This window comes from Vombatus ursinus, unplaced genomic scaffold (assembly GCF_900497805.2).
Source record: "Vombatus ursinus unplaced genomic scaffold, bare-nosed wombat genome assembly UNPS02014894.1, whole genome shotgun sequence".
NCBI lineage: Eukaryota > Metazoa > Chordata > Mammalia > Diprotodontia > Vombatidae > Vombatus > Vombatus ursinus.
Genome location: NW_020954672.1, coordinates 2779342 through 2802437, shown reverse-complemented (window position 1 = coordinate 2802437; position 23096 = coordinate 2779342). Strand labels below are relative to the sequence as shown.

Genomic DNA, 23096 nt, shown 5'->3' with positions numbered 1-23096 from the left:
GCAACCTAATGGGTTGGTCAACCAAAGTTAAACATATGGAAGAGAGAGGTGAATAGAGAATATTCAGGGGAAGAAGGGTGATTATGAAGGCCAGTTGCTAGTCCATAATTCATATTGGATAGAGCAGGAGATTCTGTCCTTGTCTGTCACATCTGGCTCTTCATTTGTTTCTCTGCCATTCATCTGGTAGGTTGGGGAAGGGAGGTTTTTTTTTTTTATCCAGCTTATGAGTGGAAAGAGCTAGGATTAGAAGCCATACTTCCTCTAGTAGTGAGGGGCCTTAGGAACTGAAATAGGTTGTTGAGTGAGACTGTGGAAGAATCCTCTTTGAAGGTCTTTAAGAATAAAGAGCAGACACCTACCGCTCTGGGATGGTTGAGATACACTTCCTCCTGGGAATGGGGTTTGGGACTAGATGACCCCTGGGGGGCATTTGTTATCCCAAAGAGTCTTTGAACAGTCAAGAAGCACAATCTCTGATTTCTGACTCCCTTCATTTTCTCATGGTTTTTGTCATGCTTGTCATTTCAGTCTTTCATACTTTTCTGGAGGTAGATAAAATTTGCCTCCTTTTCAATAGAGCCTGAATCCTATGCTGTGCCATGCGCTTGTTGGACAGAATTTAAAGCAGAGAAAAAAAAATTATTTTGACCAAAGTCCTTGAGATTGATGAAGAGTATCAAATCTATTTTGCCCTATTATTCTCTCAACAATCACTTTATGAGTGATTAGGATTATAGAAAAATCGATTTGCTTGTGGAAGGGACTTTCAGAAAATATCTATTTTCATTCTTGCTATAAGACCATTTGTTCAGAGTTGGAAGGTGTCCTAGAGATCCATAGAATCTTAGAAAGGGACTTGGGAGGTCATCTAGTCCACACCTCTTATTTTACAGAAGAGGAAACTGAGGTCTATGTTATGTGACTTGTTTGACATGACACAAATACTAAGTAGCAGAGTTGGAATTTGAACCCAGGTTCTCTGACTTCAGATCCAGCACTTTAACCTGTGTTACAGGGTTATTATGCAGTAACATAGGTAGCATGATCATTATCTACATTTTACAGATGAGGGAGCTCAGGCTCATAGAGATTAAGTCACTTACTTGCCTTCATATCACTAGTAAGTAGAAGACCTAGGCCTAAAAATCAAGTACTTGACTCCTTGGCCAGTGATCTTTCCACTGTATAATTAAGTGAGTCCAGGTGATGTGTGTGTGTGTGTGTGTGTGTGTGTGTGTGTGTGTGTGTGTGTATGTGTGTGTACTAGTGGTACTCCAGAAGTGGAACTGTAACTCTCTTAAAGGGTCTTCTCATGGTGAGCACTTACTCCTCACAGGAAATGACTTGAGAAAAGTTTGATCTGTAGAATTTTTTTTTGTAATCTCATAAATGAGAACTTGGAAATTGCTTCAGAGGATAAATGAAAGGATTGGGAGAGGAAGGGCCTCCAGAAGAGAAGATAAAGGAGCTGGGATTATAGTATCATTGATGCAATTAATATTGTTTTATGAATGAATGCATTAAATAATTGGCTAACTAATGCATGAATATTGGGTTATCCAAAAGATTATATAGTTCTGGAAGACTGCCATCTTCACCAACTGCTAAACTATTTTCTAATTAAATAGAATATTAGCAAAGCTTGGTTGATTCAAAGTCCAATTTGTAAGGCCCATTTTAAATGAGACTCCAATCTGACCCTGTTCTTAGGATCATAGAATCCCAGAGGTTGGAAGACCCTTGAGAAGGGCATCTAGAATCACAGAATTCTGAAATCATTTAGTCCAATATCTTTCTTTTATAGATGTATAAACTGAGACCCAGATAAGTAAAGGAGCTTTCTCATGGTCAGATCAAAGAGTTCTTCAATTATACAGTATAGACCAGAATCAAGGTTGGTATCCTGATACCCAGGCCACTGTTCTTTCCACTACTCCATTTTGAGTATGTTTTGCAGTAACTGATTGGCTGTGTAAGATATCAAGGAAGGGTTGACAATAACACTGGTAAAGGTCCAGAACAAATAATTTAATGTATGGGATATCTATAGGATCACAAGATTATATGACTTTCAGAAAAATTATATTGAAAGATGTTATTTTTTCCCTTCCAAATTCATGGACTCTTTGACATCAATCCACAGATCTGTGGATCCCAAATTAAGAACCTCTGCTCTGTGTTGTGCCTTTGCTAATTCCCCCAGCTTCTGTTGCCTTTTTACCTCCAAATTATGGGCAGGTAAGTGGCAAAGGGATAGAAATTCCTTCAGCAATATTGCTGCTAAGTAATTATCCAGCCTCCATCTGAAGATCTCCAATGACAGGCAAGTTACTATCTGGACTTCCCTTTCTCCCCCAAGGCAGCTCATCTCATATTTGGATGACTCTCATTTTTAGGAGGTTTTCCTGATGATTGCATCCAAATCTTCCTTTCTATAACCTTTGTCCATTGGCCCTAGGTCCACCATAATAGGTCATAGGATCATAGATCTGGATCTGCAAGGGACCTCGGAGGTTATCTGGTACATTTTACAGATGAAGAAACTGAAGACGAAGGAAGCTAAGTGACTTGCCCAAGTTCACAAATGTAATAATGATAATCAGAGGTGTAATTTGAACCTACATCTTCTCAGTGCTTCTAATAACTTTCCTATATAACAATCCTTCTAGCAGGTGAAGACAGCTGCCATATTTTCCCTAAGTTTTCCTTTTCCCCCAGGCTAAATATCCATAATTCTTTCAAGTTCCTTCACACTGACTGTCTTGTAAAGCATAGTATAGAGTCCCTTTATTATATGGGTTTCCCTTCTCTAGTCAATAATCAATCAATAAACATTTATTAAGCACCTACTCTGTGCCAGCACTGTGCTAAGGCTGGGGATACACAAAAAGGCAAAAGATAGGCCCTGCCCTCAATGAGCTCACGATCTATTGGGGCAGACAACATGCAAACAAATATATACAAACAAGCTATAGATACAGGATAAATAAGTGATAATTAACAGAAGAAAGGCACTAGAACTAAGAGGGCAAAGAGGGAAAGGCTTCCTTTAGAAAGTGGGATTGTAGTTGGTGCTTAAAGGAAGTCCTACCAATGGTATTAACAACAACAACAATGATATTTATATAATGTTCCAAGGTTTGTGAGTTACCTTGCAAATATTATCTCATTTTATCCTCACAACAACATGGGAGGTAAGGGCCATTATTAACCCCATTAGAATCCACATATCGTGATTCTCATTTAGTTCTATGTTCTGTAATATCTATGATTTTTATCATATTTTACATGAATAAATATATTCATATTTATTATGATTTTTATCTATTTTATTTTTTATCTATGATTATGAGTCAGTGATTTTTTTGAGCAGACAAGTTGCAGAGCTAAGTGAGGAGAGTATGGTTCCCAGTTCATTGAGCTCATAGCCAGCCTCTAAAACTAGAGATACTTTAGTCTCTGGTACCTGATCAAATCTACCATAAAAATTGTGAGCTGATGCCAAATGGGGAAGGATTTTTCCCTCATTGTTTTTGAAACAGCAAGACTTTTTACTTAAATATCTTTCAAATGACTTCACAAGATGACCTCTTAATTACCATGGGATCTTTAGCATTCTCTGCTTTGCAACCATTAATTAAAGAGTCTGCACTATCTCCTATTATAGGAGAGGGAGATAAACAAAATAAAATGACTGCTCTTGGGTAGAATAGAGAAATTTTAAAGTCGAAAGTATTAACTTCATTCTGCTTCGAACTTATTCTCCCATTTTGAAAATAGAAAGGTCAATTAAAGTTTTGACCATACTTTATCTAACACCTTGCAGAAGAAGAAATACCTATCTGTACTCCATTTTTTCCAGAGTCATCATTTTCCTCCAATGAATAATTAGTTTGATTAGAAACAAACATGATATTGGGAAATGGAACAGACATTACTTGTTTGATATTCTAAAGGATGCAAGTCAACATTGGCCTTAATCTCTGATCCCCTCATCTTGGATGCTGATTCAGTTCTAGGCTGACCAGAGGAGTGGATCTGTCTCAGGACGGGTTCTGGGATTTACTCATAGCTCTATAATCTCTCAGAGAAAGAGACTGGCCTCGAGTCACTCTGGCATAAGGGATATTCATGGACCAAAGATTTCAGAGGACAAAGGGACGTTAGAGACCATCAATTCAAACTCCGGCTTTTTATAGATAAGGAAAACTAGGCTCAGAGAGATTATGACTTGTAAGGGTCATCTAAGTGCCTAAGGTGGGATTTAAACTCATCCTGACTACAAATCCAATGCCCTACACACTACACCACATTGCCTTTTGTTTTGGGATTTGTCTGCTTTGGGAGGCAAGGTTCAGAAAGTATAGTGCGCTGACTGGGGCAGGAGGTTCCAAAACCGAATCAAGGCTTCTTTGACCTTTTAGATTGCTTTTGAAACTGTTCTAGTCTTCCTAGAGCCCTATATACTGGCTGTGATCTTAGGTTAGTCCTCCTCACCTGGAGCTATTGATTATCAGGTCCTTAACAGAATCAGAGTTTTATAGTTGGAAGAACTTTGGAAATCACTTAATTCAACACCTGCCTGAATAGGAATCTTGTTTTCCCCCCAGCATGCCTGACATATAATTGTACATTTTTAATTTGAAAATTTTTAGTAGTGTGGAGTTCTATGTCCAAGAAATCCCCTTGCCTTCCCAACCCCCAGATTCTGTTCCCTATTTTCCATATTCATGTTACCATCTGCCCTTTTAAATCCCCCAACATTTTCCCACTATACCTAGAATGAAAACTTTAGGAAAAGTCTCTTAGTGATAGAGGTGAGCAGAAAGAATGAGTACTTACATGGCTCCACAGTCACTTGGGTTCTCCATCCAAATGTTAGTTTCTCTTCAGCATACATTATGGAAGGAGGGGCTCCCAAAACTCCAAAAATGTCTATTTTCCATCGTTTATTGGACCTAGGCCCCAGCAAGCCTTCACTTCCATGCTCAGCAGAATGGTCCTTGTCACTTACTGTGTCCTAGTCATTTCTCCTGAGTTCCAATGGCAGCACTGGCTTAAGAATTAGGTCAAGAGAAGGTTAACATTCCCTTTAACCTTTCTAAAATATTAATGTTTTCTTCTTCTCGCTCCCCTTTGTCTGCCTCCCCCAGCCTGTCATGATTAGTCATTGTCGTCTAGGGAAACTTGAAGAATCTGTAAGAACTCTAGAAAGAGGGACTTGCTTTTATCCAGCACTGAGATTCCAAAGCATGATTATTGAACTCCACGAACAATCAGGCCAAAAAATGGTGGGCATACACCCAGGTTTTGCTGATTGAGTCCAATTTTAGAGCAACCTGGCAGGACAAACAATTCTCTCCAAGCTCTCCTTTTCAGGGTGAAAGCTGAGAGGATTTCTTTGGGGTTTCCCAGAAGCAGGTGTCTATTAGTTTCTGTCCTGAGATGGAATGAATATTCAGCAGTTTTGTTCTATTTCCTTAAGAGCTGTAGGTATCTTTCCAAAGACACATCTCCTTGTATTCCCTCAGGTGCAGCCATAAGAAAATCCATCAGTCAAGAAATGTGACGAAGAATCTTTGGGTTTAGGAAGATAGTGCCTCAGTCTGGAAGAAAACCTTCAATATAACCCCATTGGAACAGAGTGGAGTATGGTAGACAGACAAGCAGGGCAATGGTGAATCCTTCTCTGTCCAGTTTCTCCTCAAGTTGCTTCCTCAGCACATGGAGTGGGCAGCAGGTCCACTGCTATGGCTACTTCCTGGGACATTGTGGTTAGGGTGAATATTTTCCATGAAAACGCCGTTTGCCCCAGAGTGATTTTTTTGTACGGGTCCCTATGGAGACTGTAACACTGTGGATATCCCACCAATCACAGTGCTACAGAGCTTTACAAAAACCTCCCCAGTGTCCCTGAGAATGCCCCCAAACAGTGGTTTCTCAAAAGCTCTGGTGAGATCAAAGAGTTTTCAATGGCAGTTGCATTCAAGACAGATTTCTCCAGGTGTTACTGTCAAAGATAAATTTGATATGTTCATGTAGCCTTGAACCAGCTAATCCCTCTGTCTGCCTGGCTAGGTGAATCATAGAAGTTTAAGACTGGAAGTACTCCAGAGATCATCAAGTCTCCCACTCCTTGCTTTCTGGAAGGTCTATCATTGAACCCTTCCAGACAGTCATCTGTATTGACATTTTCTCTTATACTGTCAATTCTTCATTTCCCCTGTCTGAATTAGACATGTTGTGACTCTTGGGGAGAAAATGTTTGTCAGTATAATTTTTCTCTGTCCCCAAATCTGTCACCAAAGATTTCTCTTGAGAAGTGTGCTCAAGGGAATGCAAAAGTGGTATTAACTTTGGATAGCTAGATAAAGCTTACTATGTACCAGGTGCCGTGCAAAGCAAGATTTTGGAAGAAAAATTTTTTGCAAAAAGTTTCTTATCATAGAACACATTCCAAAACCAAAACAAAATGACTTTCATATCATCCAAACTTCATATTTCCCATGGTGCCTAACACACTGTTCTGTGCACAGTAGGGTCTTCATAGATTTTTTTTTTTGAGTGGATGAATTGACTGTTTAAACCATGAACAATCAAGAGGTGATTGTACTTTTATAAAGAGAATCTTAGAATTTTAGAGCTGGTAGGGATTTTAGAAGTGATCTTGATTCCCTATCTCCCTTCCTAATTCATATGTAACAGGTGAGGAAATTAAGACCCACAGAGGAAGAAGGGACTGACCCAAAGATCATAAAAGAAGCTGATATGAAAAGCCAGGTTTTTGGACACTGTCTATGGCACTTGCCACTGCACTGAATAAATATCAGTTCTTTTCAGGAGCCCATTCCAGTGTCCAACAGGCCTTATTTTGTGATCAGAAAGTGTTTCCCAATATCTCTTAAATCTTTCTCGTAGTCCAAGAGTAGCCTTTGACTGTTATGTTAGTTTCCTCATCTCTAAACAACTATTCTCCATGCCATTCTTCACACATGCTATTTTTCATACTCCATCTCCCATCTTTGTGTCTTTACACACCCATGTCTGGGATGTTGTTGTTCGTCCTTCATTTTTGGAGAAGACCAATGACATCTCAGTGTTGGGGTTAGGGTACAATGTGTTTGGCTGTGGCTGATCAATCCAATGTGAGTATGGAAGCCTCTACTACAAGTTGGGCAAAAGTAGTCCAATGGAACATTTGGGATGGAGTTGGCTCTGAATTTGACCAGCTCGTGTTTTCTTTGTGCTACTGTGATTTTGCTTTGCTCTTGGAGTACAACAGCTCCTTTGAAGTGAACCCACCACACTGGGAGGTCCTGTGTCTGTGTCTCTCATTTCTCACAATCAATACCAAAGTTCTTCAGCGAGACCTTGAGAGTCTCTTTGTACTGCTTCTTCTGACTATCATGTAAGTGATTGGCTTGTGTGAGTTCTCCATAAAATAGCCTTTTAGGTAAACATGCATTTGGTATTTGGACTACGTGGCCAGCTCATTGGAGTTATGCTCTTTGCAGTAGAGTTTGAATGCTTCCTCGAGTCTACCTCTTAGAATCTAGTTCCCTTCAGAGTTAAGCACAGGCATCACCACCTACATGAAGTCTTTCTTGATTCTTCCAGATGCCAGTACTTTGTCCCTCTCTCCAACCACTTGTTTTTATTTTGTATATATATTTTACATACTTATATACGTACATATTTTCTCTCCTAATAGAATGTAAGCTTCCTGAGGGCAGAGACTATCTTGCTTTCATATTTATATCCCTAGCACTAATCACAATGCCTGGCTCGTGTTTGGCAAACTCAAGATTTGTTAATTGGTTTATTGGTTGATTGATTGGTTGAACATGTATTGAGAAATGCGTGTTACTGGACGTGGAACCAGAAGATTTAGATTTGAGTTGTGGCTTTGTCCAAGTCCTGTGACCTTGGGAAAACCATGCAATTTCTCTGAACCTCAGTTTCCTCATCTGTATAATGTGCTTAATCATTCTTGCACTACTCACGTTACAGGGTTGTTGTGAGGCAAATGCTCTGTAAAACATAAAGCATTTAGTTTAACAACAGCCGTTAAAATTGCGTCTTTCTATTGCTGCACAGACATTCAATTGGTGAGGCCCATCATAGCACAGTGGAAAGAATGCAGGCTCTGAAGTCAGATGACCTGGATTTGAATCCTGCTTTTGCACTTACTATGTGTATGGCCTTGGGCAAATCGCTTAACCCACCTGGGCCTCAGTTTCCTCATCTGTAAAATGAGGAGGTTGGACTAGCTACTCTCTGAAGGCCTTTCTAGCTCTGCATCTGTGACTGCCTCGCTCTTCCTTTAGCCAACCAAATACCATCTCCTCACACTAGAAGGACGGGGCAATTTCCCCACGTAATTCACCCACTCCTTGAAGCACATCTGGGTTGCTCAATTATAGCTCTGATGATAATAATTAGATAATTATTAGATAATAATTAATAATAATACTTGCCGTGTAGACATCTTACCCCCTAAACACTCTATTTGAACTCTGGAAATCAGGTAGGTAATTGCTTCATTCCAAAGAAGACTTGCTGAGTACCTACTGTATTTCCTTTCTATTATAATCCTGCTGAAGACGAGCTCCGCAATCCTCTAATAAGATAGTCTAACATGGGAGTCCATGAGTAGATTTCAAGTAGGTCTATGAACTTGGATGGGAAAAAAATACATCTCTATTTTCACTAGCCTTTAACATGAATTTATAATTTCCTTCAACTATTTAACAAATATTACCCCGAGAAGGGGTCTTTACCAGATTGCCAGTGGCATCCACGACAGAAAAAAAGGTTAAGAATTCTTGTCTAACTGCTATGTTAGAATAATAGCCAATCTTCAGGAAGGATTCATACCTCTAATCCTATATTTACATTTGTAAGGAGAGTAGCTCAAAAGAAATCCAGCTGAGTTGCCTAACTTGTTCATCTCCTTAATTTACCCTTCATATTAGATGTAGTTATAATATTTAAAAAAAAAATTCAGCGTGACCCTTTTCCCAAAGGGACTGTGGAGAAGAGAGAAGAGATTTCTTCTGTTCCTTCTCTTAGGTGTGGCTGGAAATTATTGCAGTGAATCACGAGACTATGAGAGAGGGGCCCAGATACAGCTGTTAGAGGAACATGGTGGACCTATTCCTGTGAATAGAAGAGTTTCTGTCAGGGCACATTTTCTGGATACATTAGACTCCTGTCCTACTCTTCCCCCTTTTCAGTCTGTGACTTAGAACAATGAAATATATTCTGAGGGATTAGATGCCAGCACTGAGCTGTGCCCATAGTGATTCTCCTCAACACCAGTCAGTCATCATTCCTAGGAGAACCAAACATTAGTTTTCAGGGAAGTTTTACTAGAAATATCTCCTATAGACTGCAAAATACCTGTGCCTGGTACAAAACTTGACTTTGAACCTAATAGTAGGAGTATCTTAGGTCCTGTCATGTGCCTTAGATTGGAAGAAGTGCTTTAAGAAAGAAGGAGTAATTGGGTTTGGGGAAAATAAGGCTTTCTCTGCCATAGCATTGGACCATTGCTGTTGATAAGAAACTGCAGAGGGAGGAAAAGCTGGCAGTTTTCCAACAAGACCTCATTAGGTCCTGATTACCAGGGTATGCGTCATGTGCAATGATATACAGTGATACAAAATCTTTTTTTATTTTTGTCCTCTCTTACATTCTGCTACTGTCTTCTGTTTGGTGTTAAAGCCCTTTGCAACAACACGGCCTTCTGTGTACTTTTCCAGTTTTCTTACGCCTCATAGTCACACAGTCTATGATCTAGCAACACTGGGCACATATGATGCTCCACCTTCCCCTGAGGGTGCCTCTGTACTGGCTCTCCCTCTTGCCTGGAATGTTCTCCCTCCTTCCCACCACCTCCTAGCTTCTCTGGTTTCCTTCAGCTCAAATCTTACCTTCTACAGGAGGCCTTACCTCATTTTTGCCACTGCTAGTCTCTTCTCTCTGAAGTTACCTTCCATTTGCATTGTATGTATCTTGGATATACTTAATTATTGTCTCCTCATTAGAATTTGAGCTCCTTGAAAGCAGGGACTTGCCTTTTTTTTTTTTTTGGTGAGGCAATTGGGGTTAAGTGACTTACCTAGAGTTACACAGCTGGTGAGTGTTATGTGTCTGAGGCTGGATTTGAACTCAGATCCTCCTGACTCCAGGGCCGATGCTCTAACCACTGTGCTACCTAGCTGCCCCTGACTTGCTTTTCTTTGTATCTACAGTGCTTAGCAGAGTTCTGGGCTCATAGTTATTGCTTAATAAATGCTTGTTTACTGACTAGTTGATTCACTCTGCTGTCCAGAACACTTCAGAAAGTTCCTTACTCAGAGCATATTCTTGTGTTCAAGAGGGACTAGTACCCCTGCTGTGAGGGCTTGCCGAGCTCTTTTCACTTTTGGTATTCTCTTGGCACTTAACTCTCACCTGTGGATCCAAGGAGTTGCAGGATGCACAGCAGCCACACCCTGGCAAACCATCTGGGCAGAAAGATTAAACCAGGTTGAGGGTAACTGATGGACCGTAAACCCATGGGTGAGTTAGTGGGGTGTCTACCCCAAGCATGTGAAGACTTGCCCCAGTGGAATAGGTGGATGAGGACAATTTGTTCCAATGGTCATGAAGGCAGCTGAGGCAAGCTTTGTGGAGCTTGGTCAGACATCAAAGATGCTGAGGTCACCCGCTGCATCCTGGGCAATCACCAGTCATCCTGACTTTTGCCTTGCTACTGGACTTCATTGACTCTGGAAGAGAGAGTGAGGTTGAAGACTAGTGCAACTCTGCCTCACTTCAATCTGATTCACATACGAGTCAAGACATCACCCTGTGATGTCATTGGTCCTGTTCAAAAATGAAGGACAAACAACAGCCCAGAGCATATTCTTGTGACTAAGTACTATAAAAATCAGAGCCATAGAAATGGGCTTTATGGAACAAAAGAATCTTAAACTTGGAAGAACATTATCTAGTCTATCCAATGCAGAAATTCCCTCTGCAGCATTCCAGAAAGATCATCATAAAACCTCTCATTGGATATTTCAACTTATGAGGAATTCATTACCTCATAAAGCAGCCCATGACACTTTTTGACAGCTCTATTATTAGATGGTAAACTCCATAAGAGTTGAGTCATCTTGCTACCACCAATGCTTAGTATAATTACATAGCAGGAATGTAATATGTTTTGTTGAAATGGGATTAAATTTCTCCGTGAAACTCCTACTCTGCTGTCTTGTTGTGTGTTGGAGCTCATCCTGGGATCTTAAAGACCAGAAGAGAATGGGCTCTCATAGGAGCCTGCAGGCAAATAATATTCAAGTTCATAAAGTCTCATAACAGGAAGGTTTTTTTTGTGAAGAAATGCAGATTTGTAGACACAGAAACTCACCAGAAACTGTTTAATACTTTGGTTTGTGGAATAAATACTAGGTTTAGTATAAGAAGACCTATCTCTATCATTTACTAACTGTATGAACAGGGTGTCATATTGTCTTCACATCTCCCTGAGCTTCAGTTTCCTTGTCTATAAAATGAAGATATTCATACAATGGACCTCACAAGGTTGTTATGAGTCAAATAGTTTGAGAATTGTAAAGCACTATATAAATAAGTAGGATTTTCTTAAGACCCTAAGGGTTCTTAAACTTTTTTTTTGGTTGGGGACACCTTGGAAGTCTGGTGAAGTCTATAGGCCCCTTCTCAGAAAAATGTTTTTTAAATATATGAAACAAAATGTACAGAATTACAAAAGAAACCAATTACATTAAAATGAAGTTATCAAAATATTTTTAAAAAGCTCATGGATTCCCATCCTAAATTATAGAAATGTTGCTATCTAGACAGGAGGAAGGCATATCCATTAATCAAATCCTGGCATTTTTTTTCTTAAAATTTTTTATTGAGGTATTAAAAAAAATTTCCAACTAACAAGTGTTGATTTTTTCTCCTTCCTACAAGTGCTTATTACAGTGTCTGGCACATAGTAAGCCCTTATAAATGCTTATTGATTGACTGACTGACTACCTCCTCCCAATGGGAAGAAGAAAAAGAAAATCTAAATCTTTGCAATAAATATACATAGCCAAGAGAAACAAATTCCTACAGTGATCATGTTAAAAATGTATGTCTTCTACTACTTGAGTCCATTATCTGTCTGCCAGGAGATGGGGGCTAGCTTCATCACTGGCTCTCTGAAATCGTGGTTAGTCATTGCATTTTTGAGATGTTTGGTTTTTACATTGTCTTCTTTTCCAAATATATCCCTTCCTTCTCCCCCTACCCAGAGAACCTTTCTTGTAAGAAAGAGAGAGAGAAAGAGAGAAAGAGAGAGAGAGAGAAGCAGTTCAGCAAAACTAATCAACCCAACAATTGAGTTTGACAGTAGATGTAGTGTTCCATACTCACAGACCCCATATCCCCCAAGAAAGGCAGGCACATTGAAATCATGACTCTTTTGAAGATAAAGACTTTGAATTATTTCTCAAATGACAAGTTCTTCATAAGTCCCAAACTGCTTTGCTCTAAGTCTATCCATTGATTTCGGTTCTATTCTCTGGGGCTAAGTAGAATAAATTTGCTCTTTCTTCTACATGACCATCCTTCAGATATTTGAAGACAGTGATCATGTCCCCCCTGCCTTGTCTTTTCTAGTCTAAACAACTCTACTTCCTTCGATAGATGCTTATGTATTATGACTTTTAGTTCCCTTACAATCCTGCTTGGCCCATTCTGGACACCCTTGTAAATATTCCTCCTAAAGTACAATAAAGGAGTCAGAGAGGAAGTGGGTCAAATTGTCATAGCAACAGTGAAGCATCATGGTTGTGGGGGCCTAGTTCATGTATATCTTACCTGTGGATAGGTTTCCTCAATGTAGTGTATATTCCTTGGGGAAGTCTTATGTGCTAATTCATATTGCTGTACTCTGAGGCACTGAGAAGACCACAGGAATTTGGCAGTGAATGCACGGTCATCAACTATTCCAATGATAACCATGCTCTTGATGGCACCTGTGAAATGTTTTCTCATAATTCCATCTATTTGTATCAGAGACTTTTGGACCCTGGTGTTTTGAGATTGTGGTACTCTGACAATAGCTGTTTTCTTTCCAAGTAGAATGGTATATAAGATTTCTGGTCTTGGAGGCAGAAGACTTGTTTTTGAATCCTTCAATCATTCATTGAACATGTGACCTTGGGCAAACAACTTAACCTCTTTGACTCTTAGCTGTCTTATCTACAAAATGGGGATAACAATATGTTTGCTACCCACCTCATAGGGTTGCTGACAGAGTCAACACCATTACTGGAATGTGGTTATGGAAGGATCTATTTTATTCAGAAAGAACAGAACAGAAAAAGGGGTCAGTGGTTTAGTATTGTCTGTCACACTACAGATTCATAGAATTCATAGGAGGAAGTTCAAGAACTGGATAGAGGAAGCATATTGGAAAGGACTTGGGCAAGGCTCAAGGGAGGGAAAAACAGAAGTGATTAATTTTGTAGGAGCATTCTATAGACCAGAGGTGTCAAACTCAAGAGCCAAAGGGAGGAGCATGGGTCCCCAACACTCCTGCTGCCAACCAGATTAAAATGTAATTGGAAAATGCTGTACAAAATAAATAAAAATACAATAAAACACATAAAATGTTAATTTGTGGCTTTCTAAGTCGACATGTGGCCCACAGGGATTTATTTCTATTTTAGTTTCAGACAGAGTTTAGAGCATCAAATGGTTAAATAACTTGTCCAGGGTCACACAGACACTATATGTTAGTAGCAGACTTGAACTCATATCTTCCTGGCTTGAAGGCCAAGCTCTGCATCCACAATGTCATGCTGTCTTTTTCACAAACCTTAAAACACTATACAAATGTGAGTTATTATTATTATTTTACCAGGAATTCTCCTCTACCACCTCTAGTGCATTACTGTCCCCAGTGCATTAATATATGCAAATGAAACTTAATAGTGTCTACAAATATTTGTTGAGTTGAGTCCTTTATGAATTGAATCATTACATATTTGGATCCTAGATCTAGAGGGAGAAGAGCCCTCAAAGGTTAGCTGCTTCTCATTTCAGAGATGAGAAAACTGAGTCCTAGGGAAGTGGTGACTTGCCCAAGGTCACAAGGCAGTAACCATCAGAAGAAGGATTTGAATCCAAGAGTGGTTGCATTTAAGGAGAATAAGATTCTTGAATGTCTTCTCTGCAGTAGACATTGGAGACTTCTCATCCTTGGAGAACCAGGGTGGGGAGAAGATGGGGGATTTTGAACAAGAACTCTCCCTAGCTCAGTCACTGTGGAGTCCATATAGCTTCCCACATTGATATACAGTAATACAAAAACCATCTTTCCATCTGTCATTTCTTGGCATGCTGCCACTTACCACCCTCCACTGTCTAGATTGGCTCAGAATGCTCCTTACCTAGAAAATATTCTTTTGGCTAAATACTATAAAAAATCAAAAGCCCAAAGAGTGGACTTTATTGAATAGCAGACTTAGTCTTGGATGGGTCCTTGATATGATCTAGTCCGGTTAAGAGGTCAGCACAATGGCTCTGCAGACGTTCAATTTGGTAGTCAGCCTAAACCTCTTCTCTCTCACACTTTCTTTTGGAGCCTCCCAAACAATGAACTAGCCTGAAAGCTATTTATGAGCCAAAGACCTATGGTGCATCCCAACTACTCAGTGCTGATGGAGCGATATTGATTAGTGATAAGGACATGATCCTAGAGAGATAGGCTGAACACTTCTATAGTGTTCTCAACAGACCATCATCAATCAATGATGAAGCCATTGACTGTTAAAGTCAATCTCTCCCTACCTAAAGTTCCAACCGAAAAAGAGGTTTTGAATGCCATTTTAGGCTCTTTTTGTGTGGCAAAGCACTTGGTGATGATCCTATTCCAGCTGAGATTTACAAGGTGGGGGGGGGTCCATTGCTCATATAAGAGCTGACTGAAATTTTCTGAGTTATATGGCAAAAGACAGTTATCTTCCAGGAGTTCAAGGATGCTTTCATTGTCCATCTCTGTAAAGGTAAAGGAAATAGATTGTCCTGTGACAATCCCTGCTGTTTCTCTGTCTGTCTCTCTGTCTTTCTTAGATCTCAGGAGGGAGATTAGGGTTGGGTACAGTTTTGGGAGACATCTGTTTATCTTTATCTATACCTATGTGTGTGCATTTATATACACAGTATGTAAATAATATATATATATATTTTATATTGATTATCTACAATCTATATCACACTAGTTATCTATCTCTCTATTTATATTGAACCTTTGGGAACTCATGACCTCACCGAGAGAGAAGGTGTAAAATGAGAAATGAAGAGGGCTCTGGATAGAGTTTTGGAATACAACTATGAGTAAGTATTGGGATATGGATGTTAATCCAGTAAAAGACCCTTAGAAGGAGAGATTATGCAGGTAGGAAGGAAACAGGAGATAACAATATCTTGTAAGCTGAAGTATCTGGAAAAATCATCCAGTTGGAGGAGGTAGTTACCAATGTCAAAAGCTTCAGAGAGGTCAAGAAGGATTGAGGACTGAGAAGAGGAAATCATTTCAAAAGTAAAATATCATAGGGAACTTTGAAGAATATAGTTTCAGCTGAGTGGTGTGATTGGAATCTAGCTTATAAGAGGTTAATAAGTAAGTGGAAAGAGGCACCCTTTTCAGTCATTCTTCCATAACAGACTTCTTATTCCTTACAATTTCTCTCTAGACAACTCCAGAGAGTGAGGCAGAAACTCTTATCCCTTCTGCATTTGGGAATGCAGTCATGGGTGTAGGATTAGCTGTTCTCCACATTATCCAGAGACATTGGCTAGTGTCACATCTAGTGAAATTTGTAAAAATATTCTTTTCAATATTAGCCTAGCTGTTGTTCTCTGTCTCTGTCTTTCTTTGTTTCTCTGTGTCTCTGTCTCTGTCTCTGTCTCTCTCCTTTATCTCCCCTCCCTTTCTCTTTATATACAGTATAAATAAGAAGTAATCTCAGAGGGAAGGCACTAATAGTGGGGGTGGGGAGTAGAGGAGTAGGAAAGGCTTCCTGAAGACAGTGGGATTTGAGCTGAATTTTGAAGGAAGTTGTAGAAGGCAGGAGGCAGAGGTGAGGGGAGAAAGGTATTTCTAACATGACGGGATCTGTCATACGTTGTGTGCTGGTGACATAGGTTTTAGGAACTTAGGGTTGCCTCCTTACCATGCTAGAGCACTGGAACAGGCTGCTTGGTTGAGGCACCTACGGTCTAGGCATATGAAAAATTTGTGGGCCTAAGGGTTTTATCTAGCTACGCGAAAGAGCATAATACTCAGTTCATGACAATTCCCTTAACTCTATAGAGGGAGAGTGATAATAGGCCCTTTAATTCCCAATAGAAAGGGGGAAAATTGCTGGAGACTCCTGGGGTGAAGTCCACCAAGTTTTGACAATCACATCAGGGTTGTTAGACTGTTGATTCCCAGAAGCCTGGGAATGACTCTGATGCTGGTTCTCATGCCTTTCTCTGGTGGTTGCTTCCTGCATAGGTAGTTGGCAATCAAAATTCACATCTGTATGTGAATTGGCTCTTAAGTCACCAGCTTTTGTTCTTTGAATTGGAAAGGAAATTAAGTGTGAGATGCTTTGTGGGAGCTGGGGAACCACAGGACTTTAATGCCCTGTGTATTCTGATGGCCCATCAGGAAGCTGGTGAGAACAATGAGTCACCTACAGATCCAGACAAGTTTCTCATCACTGACTCCCATTGGTCCTTCTGCTTTCTATTGCTTTCTCCAGGACAAAGACCTGGTGTAGCAGATAAGAGTGCTGCCGTTGGAGTGAGGAACCCAAATCCTTCTTCAAACCAATATTTATTAGCTCTGAGACCATGAGCAAGTCAAATAAACTCTCTATGGTTCAGTTTCTTCATCTGTGATATAAGGAGGTTGGATCTGATGGTCTCTAAGGTCTGGCTCTAAAGCTATGACTATAACTTTGGTCTTGCCAAGTGGATTCAGAATTAAGCAGGGTCTTTTGCATTTCTGAGTGATGGGGATCAGTAGGAAGATGCCGATTCTTTGGCAGAGGATTAGGGGCAAGCGCCAATGACTATATACTGTAGGCCAAGGAATTTCTTTCTCAAGATCCCATTGTAAACTGTAGAAATGGGACCTTGAAGTCAAAGAAGCCACACATATCTAAATACAATAATACCTAAACAATTGATAGCCAAAATCTTCACACAGAGGACAAACCCTGGGGGGAGAAGAAGGCTTCCATTTTGCTTTTCTAATTCAACAAGTTAACAAACATTTATTAAGAGCCTACTGAAGTCCTTCTACAAGCTATTAAGCCAGGAGATGCAACAACAACGTTTATCAGCCAGGCTGCAGTACTTATTTTTTAAAATATATTTTTATTGATACCTTTAGTGTTTTACAAATAACCCTTTCCTCCCTGTCAACAAAACAAGGAGCGTTTATTTATTAAATGCTTATTATGTGCCAGACATCACCTCCTCCCACTTCCCAGAGAGCCACTCTAAATAACAATTCTTTTAAAAGAAAAGGAAAACTTTTGGGTCATGTGACCAATAAAATGTAGGACTAGATACTTTATCTGATTCTTTCAACCTCTCTCACACCTCTCAAGAATAGGAATTATGCATGAGATAAAGCAATTTCAATTGTCTCCACTGTCTGAGTCACCAAGAACTCTAATGAGGTAAAACTTCAGTGAATTAACAGCAGAGCAGAAAGGCTTATTCCTAACTCCAACATTTTTGTTGAGCACTCCCTTTCCCATCAACCACCATGCTCTGTCAGGGCTGTACAAACTGACCCAGAGGTTTGCAACAGAAATCAACATTCTTTCTTTTCCTCAAACCAAAGAAAGCCAAAAGGTAGAACCTTACTCTGGCTGGGACTGCAGTATGGTTGAACTCTGTATTACAGTAGTACTTAGACAGAGAACTGAGGAATAGAGCTTCAGGAAGCTTGAAGGAAAGAATCCAACAACCAGCTGGGCTCAGTTTTATCTCCCTAGAAGTGACTTGGGTTAGAGAAGTCAGCCAGTGAAATGTTAATTCCCCAGTGAGGGAGGAGATTGAGACAGCTTTGAAGTCCAATCTCCAGAGTGACCACCATCAAAGGAGTCAAAAAGTGAGAGAAAGGGGCATATAATGAAAACATCAAAATTACCTAAAATATGGGTGGGAGAAAACTCAATTAAAGACCTTGACCATAAGGGCATAAACCAACAGGGAAGATATTAATTACAGGAAAGAATATGACTTCCAGATTAATGAAATTAATTCAAATATCTATGTATAATATTGTAAGACAAAGGAAAATGAATTAACACCTAATAAGGCAGAAAGTCCTATGTATTCCTGTTCTGTGAATGGAAACACAGAAGGGTGTCTCTTAATTATTAGAAAAGAGAAATAAGAATTGTGAAAGCAAAATTTATAGCCTACACAGAAGAAATAAAAATAAAAATCAGAAAAAAAAACAACTCGCATCCATACTGGCAAACTCACCAAAGAGAAAAAAGAGAGGACTGATTAGGAATGCAAATACACAGATGTGAAGCACAATCTGGAAGAACAGAAGTGAAAAGCAATAATATTAAAAGAAAACATGATCTCTATATAAGCAAAACATATTGATCTAGATAGGATGCATAGAGACAATTTAAAGACTATAGATTTTGAAGGACACAGTGAGTTAAAAAAAGCAAAAAACAAACCCAAAGCCATAATTCAAACAGTAATACAAGAAAACTGCCCAGAACTTCTGAACACAGGAAACAAAATGTCAATTTAAAGAATGCACACATCAACTCTAGGAAAGACAAACAAATGAACAATGTTGCAAACTCCAAGACACACAATATTTCAATTTGACAATTCTAATGACAAAGAACAGATTCTGCAAGCCACCAGGAGAAAGAACTTCAAATATAAATGAAAGGAAATTCAAATAACACAAGACTATTCTGTACCTATCAGAACTACAAGAGGGAAAGGAACAATGTGTACCAAGAAAAAAAAAGACTTCAAGATACAACCAAGGTGACATACTTTGCAAACCTGAGCCTAGCAAAAAAAGATGGACATTCAATAAATAAGTGGTGTTAAAATCATTCCTGAAAAGAAAGCCAGAACTGAACAAATTGTTTGCAAATACCTCAGACAACAGAAACATAAGAAAAGTCAATAAAAAAAGCATCCAATGAAGGGACAGATAACAAAATAAGTTACCTAGAAAAAAAAAACAAAAAACTAAAAAGATAGTGACACAACTCAATAATAAGAACAAAAATAACGAGAGAGATCATTAAGAGATTTCTTCCAAAGTACACAAGGAGACAAGAATGAAAGTGATGGTGCAACAGACTTGAAACAGCATCTCACAACAACTTGCCTGTAGTTGAATCAATGTTATTTGTGGGACTAAATTGAAGAGTTGTGGGACACTTTTATAAAAGGGAAGAAGGGAGAAAGAAGATAGAGAGGAATATATAACATACTGTAATAAAGCCAAAGGTTAACAATGAAGAGAAAATAACTCCTGTAGTCTCTTAGGAAGAAGAGGGCCTGCAAGAGTATAGGTGAGAAGGTAAAGGGAGGGACTGAAATAGAAATATTTTTTTCAGTATTTGGGAAAGGGCTCCACTCATGGATGAATGGTCCTATGGGGGAAGAGAGATATTCTATAAATTGAGATGGGGACTTTATAATGAGTATGGTCTGTAGAGATTTTGTGCTTAGTGGCACCATGCATCCTACCTCAGAAGAAGGGGAATCAGAGATCCTAGGGGTATCTGATACAAAAAAGAGTTGGCGAAAATGAACTTACAGAGGAGATTTCATGGAAAATAGGAAAAAAAATGATAATGGAGGAGGGCAAAGAGTAGTAATGAATGGCATAATCAGGTATATAGTAAAATTTCTACCATTGAGAAATATTTCTATACTTTCTTTCACCTGAGGGAATTGGATATTTCTAAGAATGAGGCAACACACACACATACACACACAAATGAAGCCAGATGACAAGATCTACATGGTAATAACAAAGGAACAATTCAGAAAAGGAAACTCAAGATAGGAACCTAGAAAGCCTTAATTCTATTAGGAATATAAAGACTAAAGAAGGAATAAATAAGCATAAGGGCCATGAACCAAAGAATAAAATCTAAAATAGACAGAAATGAAGGAAAAATAACTATGAGAAAGAGGGAAAGAAATCCTTTCCAGAAAATGATGCAGAAAATGAAATTTAAAAATTAACAAACACAATAACTTGAAGAAGAGAGGAAGGAGATTTTGGTTGAATACTTAACTGAATAAAAAAGGGGAATATTTAGAGAACTAGATAAAAGGAAGAAAGGAAAATGAACTAGTTCCAAAGTTTTCTTCTTCCCTCCCTTCCTCTCCTGCCTCCGCAAGATACATGTTCAATCATGTTAAACATATATCCACATTAGTCATGCTGTGAAAGAAGAAACGGAACAAAAGGAAAAAAAACTATGAAAAAAAACATAAAGAAAGTTAAAATAGTATGCTTTAATCTGCACTCAGACTCCATAGTTCTTTCTCTGGATGTGGATAACATTTTCCATCATGTGTCTTTTGGAGTTGTGTGTTTTGGGTATGACAACTTTCCTTTGTAATGTTGTTGTTGTTCAGTTGTTTCAGTCTTATCCAACTGTTTATGACCCCATTTGGGGTTTTCTTGGCAAAGATACTACAGTGGTTTGCCATTTCCTTCTCCAGCTCATTTTACAGATGAGAAAACTGAGGCAAATGGTTAAGTGTCTTGCCCAGGGTCACACAACTAGTAAAGTGTCTGAGGCCAGATTTGAACTCAGGAGGATGTCTTCCTTTCTCCAGGCCTGGTGCTCTAGCCACTGTGCCCCCTAAAATATCCTTCTGAGAAGAGATCTGTAGGGCACACCAAAAAAAGGTTAAGAACCCCTGATCTACATGGAAATAGTAGCTTGTATCTCCCTAATAATTAAGATTTACTAAACAGCTTTTTTTTTTTGTCACACCAATTTTGTAAGGTAAGTCAGGCAAGCATTATTATCACCATTCTACAAGATGATGAAACTAAGGACATGAAGTGAGAAGTGAAGTGAAATGTCCAAGGTCACACAGCTAGTAAATACTAGAATCAGAATATGATCTCAGGGGCCACCTGACTACATACTCAGTACTTTTTCCACCTACAGTATGCTGTCTGAACCAGCTAAACAGTCATTGAGAAAGGAAATTAGATTCTAAGGGTAGTTAGATAGATCTAAGTGATATGTTGTTCTAGAGACAAGGAAGCCAAGTGTCTTGGTTTCCAATCAATCACACAATGCTTTTATTAAGTACCTAATATATACCAGGGACTGTGCTAGGCAATGGGTTCATGCATGCAAAATTAAGATAGTCCGTACCTTCAGGAAACTTATATTCAACTAAAATGATTTCCATTGGAGACAGAGACAACCTTCATTTAGATATTGGAGATCAGTGATAGGCTTTTGAGTCATTTGCCTGAATTTACTCAAGCCTAGGTAAGGTTTTGGGTCTGGAGTCAGTTTTCTTTTCCTTGTTGTGGTACTCCACAGTAGTACACAGCTGAATCTTCTTGCTCCAGGTTTTTAATTTCTAAGTAGAATAGGTTCCTGTAGGTATGTGTGTACATTAAGGCTCTGCTTTGCATTGTGTTTGCGGTATGAACATTTTTTCTATAACCATACATAAAGCTTATATACTCCAGTGTCTTTCCTTGCACTTGGCGGTACCAGTACACAAAGGTATTTTCAATTTGGATTCCTGATACTTCACAGGAGAGACGTACAAACTGTCCAATTTCTTTTATCTCACTTCCACTTTGCTGCAACTTAATTTGTGCCCCAACACCTGAAAAAACAGAAACATTGAACCAGGCTCTCTCCTCTCACCAAGAACACGTGAGTTCAATTTCAAGTTGAGCTGTCAAAGTAATTTTTCCTAAATACAAGTCTGACCATGTGACTTTCTGCTCAATCTATCCAGGGGCTTCCTTTTGCATATGGAATAGATGACAAATTCCCTTGTTTAGCTTTTAAAGCCCTATACAACTGAACCTCTACCATTCTTTCCAGCCTCAATGAACATCCCTATCCCGATGGCACTTTGTGATTCAACCAGATTGGCCTCTCTGTTTCTCATACACAACACTCCATTTTCCATTCCTTTTGGCTGCCTGTCTTATTTGCCTGGGATGCTATCCCTCCTTCGCTCCACCTCTTAGAGGCTCCCTCTTTCAGATTCAGCTCAGGTACCATATTCTGGATAAAAACTTTCTTGACATTCCCAACTGCTAGTGTCCTTCTTCCCAAGCTACCTTGTATTTATTCAATTTGTATAAATTTGCATTCATGCTACTTACATATGAATGTCGTGTCTCTCCCATTAGAGCATAAACTCTCTGTGAGTAGGGATTGTTTCATTCTTCCTACTTGTATGCCCAGTACCTAGAATAGTACCTGACACTTATTAAGACCCTTAATAAATACTTGATTGATTGATCAATTTCTTGATTGCATGGGATAAAGTGTTGTAAATAAAAATTTCGGGGAGATTTGCATCCATGTTACTGGTAATTATGGAGTGTTGAATTGATGGTAGTTTTGCTGTCACCATCTAACATCTGGCAACCTTTCCCTTCTGCCCACTACCCCAGAAGCAGGACACTTGGAAATCTCCCAGGTCGGAGCCAGGTCCTTCAGAGAGCCTTACCTTTGTAAAGACTCAGGATGACAATGAGAGTCAGGTGAAATTCCATACTAATGCCTTGAGAACAGGTTGCAGGGAGGTAGGCCCACTGCAGATACGTACGTGATGGTGTGGTGTCCCAGACTTATGGGGATATGAACAGGAAGATAGAGTGGTATGTGACTCAAGCAGGAAGTGGAAAGAGTTGGTTTGCATCATGTTAAGGCATATTACTTCAATGTGAAGAGGGAAATGGCTCAGAGTCCAGAGCCCAGCATGCTTGTAGTTGGAGGAAGTCAGGTTGATAGAAC

General features: G+C 39.3%; 2 protein-coding genes and 1 long non-coding RNA gene across 4 annotated transcripts in view; all 3 read right to left on the bottom strand.

The window, feature by feature from the left end:
* Positions 1 to 23096, bottom strand: part of LOC114028696 — a 468075-nt gene that overhangs the window by 142447 nt on the left and 302532 nt on the right. The gene's annotated exons all lie outside the window — the stretch shown is intronic.
* Positions 1 to 23096, bottom strand: part of LOC114028695 (immunoglobulin lambda-1 light chain-like) — a 94035-nt gene that overhangs the window by 19834 nt on the left and 51105 nt on the right. For both annotated transcript variants that reach the window (XM_027842973.1, XM_027842974.1), the window contains exon 3: positions 5867 to 5876. In XM_027842973.1, coding sequence (XP_027698774.1) covers positions 5867 to 5876 — 10 coding nt within the window. The remainder of the gene's footprint in view (positions 1 to 5866; positions 5877 to 23096) is intronic.
* Positions 20912 to 22963, bottom strand: LOC114028713. Its single transcript, XR_003567404.1, has 3 exons — positions 22810 to 22963; positions 21480 to 21948; positions 20912 to 20976 (listed from the first exon to the last, which is right to left on the bottom strand). It is a non-coding gene; the product is annotated as an uncharacterized LOC114028713 (long non-coding RNA).